This window comes from Petaurus breviceps, unplaced genomic scaffold (genome assembly GCF_028583685.1).
Source record: "Petaurus breviceps papuanus isolate PSGF00001 unplaced genomic scaffold, PetGlider_PUasm1.0 188, whole genome shotgun sequence".
Lineage (NCBI taxonomy): Eukaryota > Metazoa > Chordata > Mammalia > Diprotodontia > Petauridae > Petaurus > Petaurus breviceps.
Genome location: NW_027185804.1, coordinates 11531800 through 11542987, shown reverse-complemented (window position 1 = coordinate 11542987; position 11188 = coordinate 11531800). Strand labels below are relative to the sequence as shown.

The following is an 11188-nucleotide window of genomic DNA, read 5'->3' as shown; positions in this document are numbered from 1 at the left end:
AAGGAAGGAAGGAAGGAAGGAAGGAAGGAAGGAAGGAAGGAAGGAAGAACTTAAATTTGGGCAGCTGAAGATCATATTCATGGAGAAACTCTTTCAGAGACCCAACCTGAGGAACCAATGAGAGGGAAGAGAGGATTGGCTGATGGAACACTGTCTTCAACATGCCGTACTTCCATTCCTTCAGTTGGCAGATCGAACAAAACCACCAGGTTTTTTGAACAGATAAAGACAGGAGGAGGTCATGGGTTCCTAGTCCATCCTGCCTCTTTTACGAGGCCTCTCTCATCCACTGCAATCCACAGTGATCTCTTCTCTAAACTTGTACGGTGCATAATGTCTGCATCACTTAGTCCTCTATTTAATCATATGCTGCTTTGTATTCATGAGAAATCACAGACTCTTAGGGCTGGAAGCAACTTTGTTACTTAACTGTTTCAAATGTGCATGTTTTGTCTCCTCTGGCTAGATTACTTGTAAACTCCTAAAAGGGAAAACCTCACTGCTTCTGGTTCCCTATCAGCATCTAGCTATAGTGTGATGCATATCTCTGGAATTCTGATGGGGAGAGGAGGAGTCAAGACACCATAGTAAAGTGAAAGAAATGCAGTGAGCTCTCCCTCAAAATTCCAAAGAGAAGTAGAAAACACACCAAACTAGAACCTGAAATCACTTTTTCATGCCAAGTCAGCATAGGGAAACAGAGAGGTCTGTGGACGCTGGGTACAAAGCTTGGCCAGGAAGCATGATGAGTGCTCCCAGACTGTATTCAAAGGGAAGACTAGGTCCCAGACTAAGGTATGATCATTATGATCATTATACAGGGTGACAACAGGTTACTTTGCCACCAACTATCCAGTACCAGATCACAGATCCAGAATAGAATGAGAGAAGGACCAGCACCCAGAGATAGCATTCTAGCACAAGAAGCTAGGGTAAAACTCATCTGTATACTGAGCAAGGAAGAATTGCATTGGCAAGCAGCAGAATTGTGGTTCAGATGTGAGGAGCAGAGAAGAGTCTCAGTTCCAGCTTATAGCATAGTCAGAAAGTTGTAGAGAAATAACCAAGTTAGGAACCTCAGACCAAAAGAAAGCCTACAGTTCTGTCATTCTGAACCAGTAGAGCTTGTCAGCTGCTTGAGAGTGGATGAGTCTATTGGCCAGACACAAACCCAAATCAAGAATTTGAAAAGCTCAGCTCAGGGGGACATCCATCAGATTTTGCATTGAATCAGACCATTGGAAAGCAATGAAAACTTGGAGGTTCCCAGCCTGGCCAGTCCCTGAAAGTCTGAAATAATATAACACAATACCCAAAGAAAGCAACAGCAGGACCTTCCCAGACCTTCTCTTCAAAAGTACATAGAGACTGGTCCTAACATTAACTCTGAAGTTAAAAAAGAAGCTAAAAAAATGAACAAGAGAAAAACAAAAGAACCCCACCTTCAAAATGCTAATATGGTGACAGGAATACTCAAGACATAACCCTAGGAAAGAATGAAGTCAAAACATCCACAATAAAGGCTTAAAGAGAAACATAATTTGGGCACAAATTAAATTAAACTAGAATTCCTAGAATAAATGAAGCAAGAGGGCTTTTAAGTTTTAACTTTTTGTAAGTGAAGTGCAAATAATAGTGGGGAAAATGGGGAAGAAATGAAAGCTATGGAAGAAAGAACTGAAAAGGGAATTAACAATTGGGATAAGAGGTATAAAAGTTTACCCCAACAACAAGATCCCTGAAAAATATAATGGAAAAAATAAAAGAAATTACTATCTGTGGCAACAATAAAGACTAGAAAAGTCTAGCCAAAAGACTAGAAAAATGTAAGCTATCAAAGTAAAAATAACTGATCCGGAAAACAGATAAAGTAGGAATAAATCAAGAATTATTGGACAACTGGAAAGTCATGATGAAATAGAAAAATGTGGAAATTATATTTTAAGAAATGTTCAAAGAAAACTGCCAAGATCTCTCAAAATCAAAAGGAAAAGTGAAAACAGAAAGAATCCACTGATCTCCTCTTGAAAAGAACTCCAAAATGAAAACTTCTAGGAATATTATAGCTAAAATCTGGAAAATTTGGATAGGGCACATAGTAGGCAATTAATAAAATAAGTAATTTATTCAGCAACTACTTTTTAAATTAAATTGTTAAAAAAATTAAAAATTAAAGGAAGGACTCGTGAGTACACACATACACATACACACACACACACACACACACACACACACACATCCTCTTTAAAAAAAAAAAATCTGTGCTTACTTTCAGCAAGCCATGCTTTTGGTTGCGCTGCCCAAGCCATAAGTTGCTTCCTGGGGGGAGGTTGGTTTCCGGAGGTTCTATCACTCGCTCATAGATCCTGCAGATGGAAATATCAGGATTATTATAAAGACAGCCATAGACCAAAGGCGAAAAGTAAGCACTGCCACCCAGCTCAGACACATTTAAACTGTCATTGTTAGATTTTGTGGGGAGGAAAATAGGTGCTACATGGGCAGGGTGCTTTAGTGAAAGGCACCAACAAACAGAAAGGTACTTTAGAAAGAGCAAGGGGAATTTGCAATTATTTTCAGTTCTTGATAGATTACTCAGGTTTCCTTTTTTCTCCTTGCCTTCATCTTGTTGGTCAAGAAACAACCCTAAGTTGTTGATATTAATAATCCATAAGCAACTGAGGCAAAACCAAAGGAGAAATTGACGAGTCTCAATAGAATATGAATATACTGTCCAACCAGCTAAGTATTTTCTCTGACGGAAACATAATAGGTGGAATGGAGGCAGAGGAATATTCTACACTGGACCACAGGGCCTTGAAATCACACTGGAGGGAGCAAAACCTATTACATTCAGCTCCTTCAGCAACCCCTGGCATCAGAGTTGTCCAGTGAGTCAGCTCCCATCCTGGTCTGTTATGTATCCCTGGGAATTCTTATAGTTTGCCTCAGCTGGCTCTCTATGTTTGACAATCTTTCCACTTAACTTTTATTGACTCTCTGGCTTATGCTGCACAATGACTGCTTTGAACATTTTCCTCAATGAAGAGTACTTAGCCCACTTCACTAAGACTGAGGCATGACAGCTGTTTCCATTCACTTTCTTGGTTCCTTGAAAATTCTCCCACTCTGGGGTGGCTAGGTAGCACAGTGAATAGAGCACCAGCCCTGGAGTCAGGAGGACCTGAGTTCAAATCTGACCTAGCTACATGACCTTGGGTCAAGTCACTTAACCCCTGCCTTCCCCCCTCCAAAAAAAGAAAAGTCTCCCACTGTCTTCTTCCTTTCCTGGCTCAGAGAAAAGGTGCCTAACTAAGGCAGTCTTTCTACCTATACCCTGGGTCCCATCCCTTCTTGCATTCTCCACAGTCTCATTTCAGCAATCATCCTTACTTCTCTCAACTTCTTTAATTTCTCCTTCTCCATCAGTCGCTTCACTTTATACTACAAAATGTTCAGGTCTCCCAAAACCCTTAAAAAAATTCTTCTCTTGACCAACTCACTAACTCATGAAACTACTGCCTCATGTCCTCTTCTTGAAAAGGACTTGAAAAACTTCTTGAAAAAATTGTCTATCCTTGATATCAACCCTTTCTCACACCCCATTCCATGCACTGATTTCTGTACCAATCACTCAATTGAAATGTCTATTTCCAACTTAGATGTTATGGAGAGCTCAAGAAAAATGAGGATTATAATAAAAAAGGCAAATGAACTTTGTAGTTAAGAGTGTCATGAATAGATTTCTTGAGCAGTAACATTTGCCCCCTCATTTTTTTTGAGACTCTCACTTCCCTTGGCTTCAATATGCCGTATACTTCTAGATATCAAAATTTGTAAACCTTTCTTTCAAAAGTCTTCTTCCCTAGCTCCTTGTTCACTTTTTATGCAATCTCATTGTATCCCTGCCCTTTAATCCAATTCCTGAAACAGAGCATGTACTCAATAAATGCTTGATGATTCAGTTACTTATTTACTAAATAGTTTCAACTATCACCTCTCAAAGTGATTCTCAAATCTGTTATATCCAGCCTTGACCCCTCTCCTGAGCCCCAAACTCAACAAATCTCTAACAACTGCAGTCCTCTATTTGAATGCCCCCCTCATTTCTTTCTTTTTATTCAATTCCATGTAGTTGAATTTAATTCAACAAGCACTTACTCCTTGTGGGCACTGCAGATACCAAGATGCAAACATAACAACCCTGCCTGCCCTCAAGTGCCCTGGATTGTACCAAGGATTTATATTTAACATGTAAGTAAATGCAAGGCAATCTAAGGAGAGAAAGAGGACTGCCAAATGACTATGCAGAATATAGTAGTTGAATTTAACTCAGAGGTAAGATAAATACTATATATCTAAGCTCCGGTCACAATGGATTCTTTTAAAGCTTTCCACACTCCTCCATCCATGTCATTATTCACATGGACTACAATCCTTCCCTTGGATGCACTACACTCCTTACCATCACACTTCACCCCTCTAGATTTCTCCATTATTTTTGATTGGCTGCTTCATTCTGCAAGGTCACATCAGCCTGGACATTCCCCCCTCATCAATACCCTCTCTTCCTAGAGCCCCTCTTATTGGAAGGTATGTAGACCTCCTCCAAGAGCCACCGTTCAAGGAAGGCACCCAGCCCAACATCTCAATTTCCCAGCAGTCTGCACTCACTTGGACTTCTCCATCAGGACCTTTCTAGATACCTTCCCTCTTCCCTACCTTTTCAGCTTTGTGGGTTGTCTTCCCACCTTAGATTGCAAGTTCCTTGAGGGCAGGGACTGTGTTTCTTTCCACATTCAAATCTCCCATACTTAGCATAGTTCCTGACACATAGCAGGTGCTAAATAAACGTTTATTGGCTATTTGACTTAAATGACCAACTCGCTTACCTCTGACTCCAGGAGGAAGCCTTTTTCCAAAGCTCCTAGTTAGTAACAATTATCTGTTACACTCAGGCTTCAAAAAGCACTTCGTTGGCACCTACCATATATACTTATCCAGAATTAGAGCTCTTTATTTAGACAACTTCATTTAGTGAGGGACTTTGTTATCTAAAATGTATAGTTCACTAGTACCCAGAATAATGGTTTGCACACAGTAACTGCTTAATATTCCAATAGGCTCTTAGTAGTTAGACTTGAAAGAAAGCCTTAGAGGTCACCAAATTTAACCCATTTACTTAATGAGGAAACTGAGGCTCAGGGAAATGAATAAATGTTTGTTGAATGGAATTACATTCATATTCATAGAGTACAAAAAATCCTTGTTATGAGAGATTGCTCTCTAAGGGAGCAACATGGCACAGGAAATTTAGCCAATTTGTAAAAACCAAATACATCAATAAAATTATTTTTAAGTATTCATATGGTGCTTGGTGATTATAAAGTGTTTTCATCTAAATTATTTTATTTGGTTGTCCCAAGCAGCCTGCAAGGTAGTTTATGTGAGTTTATTCTCCATCTTATAGACAGACTGCTGCTATTAAGTGATATGCCCAAACTTATAAGGTTAGCATTTGGCAGATCTAGTATTGAAGCCCAATCTTCCAAATGCACATCTAGTACCCTGTGATCTCTGCTTGGGCAGCATCCATCTTCCTCTTACCTGGCAGGGCTTTCTTTGCCATCCCAGTGGATCCAACTATGCCTTTTATCAAATATGAAAGCAAGACAAGTAAGAACTCAAAGCCAAAATTATTTCTCCCCCTTAGCTGCTTTTATAAAATATTAGGGAAGGCAGGAGAAAGAGTCTGGGGGCTCCCTTATGGATTTTAACTTCACCTGCTATCCCTAAATATTTCAGTGATTTAACAAGAGAATAGACTCCTTTCACACAAGGATTCAGCAGTCAGATGTGCTATTTTCCAGGTGGGGAGAGGTGGCTGAAAGTCTCACCAATTATCTCTGCTGTGAGAGAGAAATTAGTTCATGGAGAGGGTGGCCAATTCCTCATCTCATGCTCAGGAGAAAAGTGAAAGTTAAAATACTGAAGTATTTTATACTGAAAGTATAAATAAATACTGAAGTATTTTATACTTTGGCCCTTATAGTGCCAAAGATGGTGAAGGATTATTGAATTACTGTTGTTGAGATCCAACACTGCATACTTACATCTTTGCTATGTGTGATTGTTGTTTTATTATTCACCAGCAACTGCCAAGAATTCTATAACAAGACCGGCAAGGTAATCAGGTAACAATGTTTTGAATGTGCCAGGTCCATTTTCTTCTAATTATCTTACATTTAAAAATTCAAAAAGAGACTTATTTTTTAAAATATTCTTCCTTCCCAAATATTCATGTTATACCTACCTATTCTGTGATATCAGTCTTCTGGAAGGATAATTCTTTTATTTCTTAATTCAAAAAATAATGAGTACTTACCCACTAGGTACAAAGTAATACACTTCAGATCAGTTTTTTTTTAAAGGTTGTCCTTGCATTTAAGAAGTTTTCATTCTACTACTATAGTTACTTCTATCAAAACAGAATTTGATATACAAACCTATTTTATACTAAAACTTGCTTTCTGTCGAACCATCTTTAAAAAGTTTGCTTCTGCCATAACAAAAAGTTTATAGGCTTTCTGGAAATAGAAACTCCATCCATTCATTCTTCCATTCAATCTTTCACCAAAAATTCTTAATTAAACACATACTTTGCAGAATGCTTCTAGGGGCTAAGAAACAAAGTTTAGATAAGATACAGTCTTTGGCCTTTCAATGTTTATAGTCTAGAAGGATAATGATCATCTTTTGAATGCTCTTATATAGGCTCCAAATAAAATTAGTAAGTACTGCAAGTCCAACTACAGGCAAGACTGGTAGTCATTGGCTTACATCCCAAAGTGGCTTACAGGTCTATTTTCAGTGGCACATAACTTGTTACAAATCACCAAGATCTGCTGCTTAGCCCAAAGAGAGACCTAATCTACTGCTGTTTTTTAAAGTCACTCCTTATTATAGGCTCCCTGTTTTTGTGCATGCTGTTAGGTGTATACCCAAATTTGTAAGAATGAATACTCTTATCATAATCCAGAGATATTTGTATTTATCATTAGAAGTGTCTTCCTTCTCCATTCCCTACATGGCAGAAGAAGACAGGACAGAATATAGACATGTCATTTTTCAAAATAATTCCTGGAGGACAGTTTAGATTTGTTCACCTCAAAATCATAAGGGACACCAATTAGCATTGGGGTAAAGTATGGAAGCATAAGCTAAGCTCAGTTATGCTGCATTCATGAATGGGCAGTACTGATTCTTTAAAAAATAGAAGAGTATGTGCCAGAACCAAAAAACCAAAAACAAAAAAAAGAATATTCACTCAGAAAGCAAAACCCGCCATTTGGTGAAGTTCTACTCTTGACTTGTTCTCAGTTCACCTCGGTCAACCACCCTGCATGGACTGATATTTTGTCTTCATCCCACCGCCTGCATCTATATCACTTCCATACACTCCTGACTTTCACCTTCTGCTGTCCTCTCTGACACACTGACTCAACTCACTTTGATTCCAGGACTAAACCTCATCTCTACTGTTATGCATCCCTCTTTCTTGCTAACTCTAGCTCTCTTTCCCTCCACTCCATGCAATGCCCAGTCTGCCCATGTGCTGTAGATCTCTGCCTAACCCAGACTTTCTGAGCCAGCTTTCAACATGAAATTGACAAAATGTTGGATGAGCCATCTTTCACTACAAATGGGAGACATAAGCAAGCATATCGCTAAAGAGTTATATAAGGAAGGTAGCAAGCATAAAAGAGAAATGAAGAGCAATAGATGGGAAATCCATTGGTTTAGTTTCTGGTTCCATGTAAGAAAAAAATGCCATAAAAATAAAGATATCCAAAAGGGAATGACAGGAGTATAGAACTAAAGTTGGAAGGGATATCAGAGGTCATCAAGTCCAATTCCAACATTTTACAAGTGAGAAAACAGACTCAGAAAGGTTAAGTGACTCTCCCAACCAAAGTCACACAAAATAAGCAGCAGAACCAGGATTTGAATCCATAACTATAATTTCAAAGCAGGCATTTTGTCCACTTTAAAGACCACTTGGGCTAAGAGGATGCCCTTCACTGGATATCTTCAATCAAAGGCCTGATTTTAGACTATATTGTAGAAAGGATTCCTGCACAGGTATGGAATAGACTAGATAGGCTCTAAGGTTACTTCTAGCTCTGAAATTCTAAGATTCTGTGATTCTATGACTTTTCAGACAAGAAATTAAATAACCAACTTTACCTCGCTATCTGTCCCAATCAATCCTAAAACAACTTCAATCTGATCATCTATAATATGTTATCACATTTCTAGTAACTGTCCCTTCTCCCCTTTCCTCATTTACTCCCAAGCCCAAGACCTCTCACATATTGGTATGATATCCTAGATGAAGAACAATAGATAATCAACATATATTCCTCCCATATTTGTCCCTGTTGAAAAATGCAAGCATCCTTGTTAAAGACTGATAACCTATAAATATTTCAGGAGGTTATAATATGAAAACATTTTGTTTTTCAGAAATAATGGGCAAAGTAGTTGGCAATTTAAAACTGGTGAGATCAAGAAGATTCCTTCAGGTGAACACATTATTTAATTGCATTACATTTAATACAGTTTAAATTATGCTTATTTCTAAAGGCATCCCAATTCAAATCATCTATTTATTTTACAGTCGTCCAAAGCCTCCTTCTGAGATAAAACTAAAGTCTGTTTTGATGTTGATATATTCTACCTATAAGAACAGTAAATCAAGGTGATATCCTATTAAGCTCTGTTAGGGGAATTGTGGGAATTTTGCACGCATTAATAGCTTTCAACATTTTAAAGTATAACTACCTCACTTCGAATATAACACCATGCAAAATTAAACACCTAGCACAATGCAAAACTGTTCAAGAGACAAAAACAAGACAAAGGCAAAGGGGCATGCTCCCTGTGAAAACTATTCACGGAATTACCAGATCACATTAAGAATCTTCTTCAAGGTATATATCAGCTATCTTTATTCATGACTGTGGTGAAGACAGTCCTCTCCGTTGAGTGTCTCGTCTGCTTAAAAGGTTAGTCAATAGTCTATGAAGAACTTGATTTTCCAGAAGCAGATAAAGCCCCCACTGCTGAACACAAAACAAAGCAGCAGTTCAACAATATTACTCAGGAAAGAATATTGGATTTTTATTTACCTGGATAAGTAAAGGCCTCTGGAAAGACTCCTTGGGACCTATACCAATTATACAAAGGAATGAATTTCCTTAAAGCATGGGGATCGACAAGTATTAGGCTACAGCTCAATAAAACAATATGAACACCAAACGAGATGCTAAATTAAAAAGGTTATCTTGGACTTTTGCTGGCAATTGAAAAACAGACTTTTCTCTGTGAAGAAGGAACCCACAATGACCTTCCTACTGAGTACTATGTGGTCATTATTTCTCTTCTACAGTCACTTGGGCACCTAGGTGGCACAGTGGATAGAGTGCCAAGAGTCAATTCAGGAAGATTCCTCTTTCTGAATTCAAATCTGGTCTCAGAAACTTACAAGTTGTGTGGCCATTGGAAAGTCACTTAACTCTGTTTGCCTCAGTTTCTTCATCTGTAAAATGAGCTGGAGAAGAAAATGGTGACCTGTTCCAGTATCTTTGCCAAGAAAGCTGAAAATGGGGTCACAAAAAGTTGGGCATAAGTGAAAAACAATTAAAAAATAACAACAAAGGTTCATTTAGGTTTTAAAAGTACTTATCTAGAAGCTTTGCTCAAGGAAAAGAAATGGGTGATAGCATCCACTTCACGCTCCCAACTCTGGGTTTCTGGACAAAAGCTTTGGTCATTTCATTGAACCACTAAAGTGGAAGTTCCTTGTACTTGTATCCCCAGATCTAGCAAAGTGCCCATCAACTAGGAGGCAGCTAGGAAACACAGTAGATAGTCCTGGACAAGGAAATTGGAAGACCTGAGACCAAACCCTGCCTCAAATATTTCCTAAATGTATGACCCTGGGTGTCATTTAAACTCTGTAAGCCTCAGTTTCCTTATCTGTTAAATGGGAATAGTAAGAATTACTACTTCACAGAGTTATTGTGAGGACCAAATGATATGATATGTTAAAATGCTTTGCAAACCTCAAAATGTTGCATAGATGTTAACCATTATTAATAATGACAAATGATTGCTGACTAACTAGTTTATTGAAATGTCTGCCATATGTGCAAAACAATGAAAATGGGAAGTTATTTGAACTCCACTAAAGACTGATACCATATACTTTTATTATTTTTTTGCTAATACTGATATCAAATATTCTTTCTATAGTTTTGTAGAGTCCACAGAGCAGATTATAGGACCTGAAGCTGAAAGAAATTGACTTTTGAGTCAATATAGACTAAGTCCATCATTTTACAAAGTAGGAAAGCAAAGTCCAAGAAAAGGAAGAGACCTGTCCAAAGTCACACGGTTAGTAAGCAGCAAAACTGGAACTGAAACTGGTCTTCCAATGCCAAGTTCAGTGCTTTTCCCACAAAATATCTGATACCCCCCTGTATGTGTGTGTCTTTGTCTCTATCTCTCTGTGTGTATCTGCTTCTGACTCTGTCTGTCTCTACACATACATGTGTATGTATGTGTATGTATCATCATGGAATCTTGTCTACATAGGCATTTGGATGAGCCTGGTTCTATTATCCCTATAACCCCCCCCCCTTGATGTTACAACATCTATAGTAATGTTGGCCATTCATTGTGTCCATGTCCCTCCAGCCTTGCTTTCTTCCCACTTCCTAATATCCTGGATCTACTTAGCAACCTTCTTCTCAACAGTAACCTTCTTCTCCACATAATTCTGATGAGTTTCTTTCAACAAATAAATGAAAAATAACTTTTAGTTCTTACTATTTACATAGTATTTTAGGGTTTGTCAAGCACCTTACATGGATTATCACATTTGATCATAATAACCTTGAGATAGCTGCTGTTAGACTGTGAGCTCCTTTTGCCTCTGTTTGTATTCTCAATGCCTGGCACATATTAAGTGCTTGATAAAAGCTTATTTACTGATTTGAGTCATAGAGAAGTTAAAAGAGCTTCCCAGAGCCCCACAGCTAATAAATGATCCAAGCACATTTGGAATTCAGGTCCTCCTGACTTCAAGTACAACATTCCATCCATAATTCTGTCATTGATCATT

General features: G+C 38.2%; 1 protein-coding gene across 2 annotated transcripts in view; it reads right to left on the bottom strand.

Moving 5' to 3' along the window:
* Positions 1 to 11188, bottom strand: part of NELL1 (neural EGFL like 1) — a 922880-nt gene that overhangs the window by 752958 nt on the left and 158734 nt on the right. For both annotated transcript variants that reach the window (XM_069091288.1, XM_069091290.1), the window contains exon 5: positions 2270 to 2366. In XM_069091288.1, coding sequence (XP_068947389.1) covers positions 2270 to 2366 — 97 coding nt within the window. The remainder of the gene's footprint in view (positions 1 to 2269; positions 2367 to 11188) is intronic.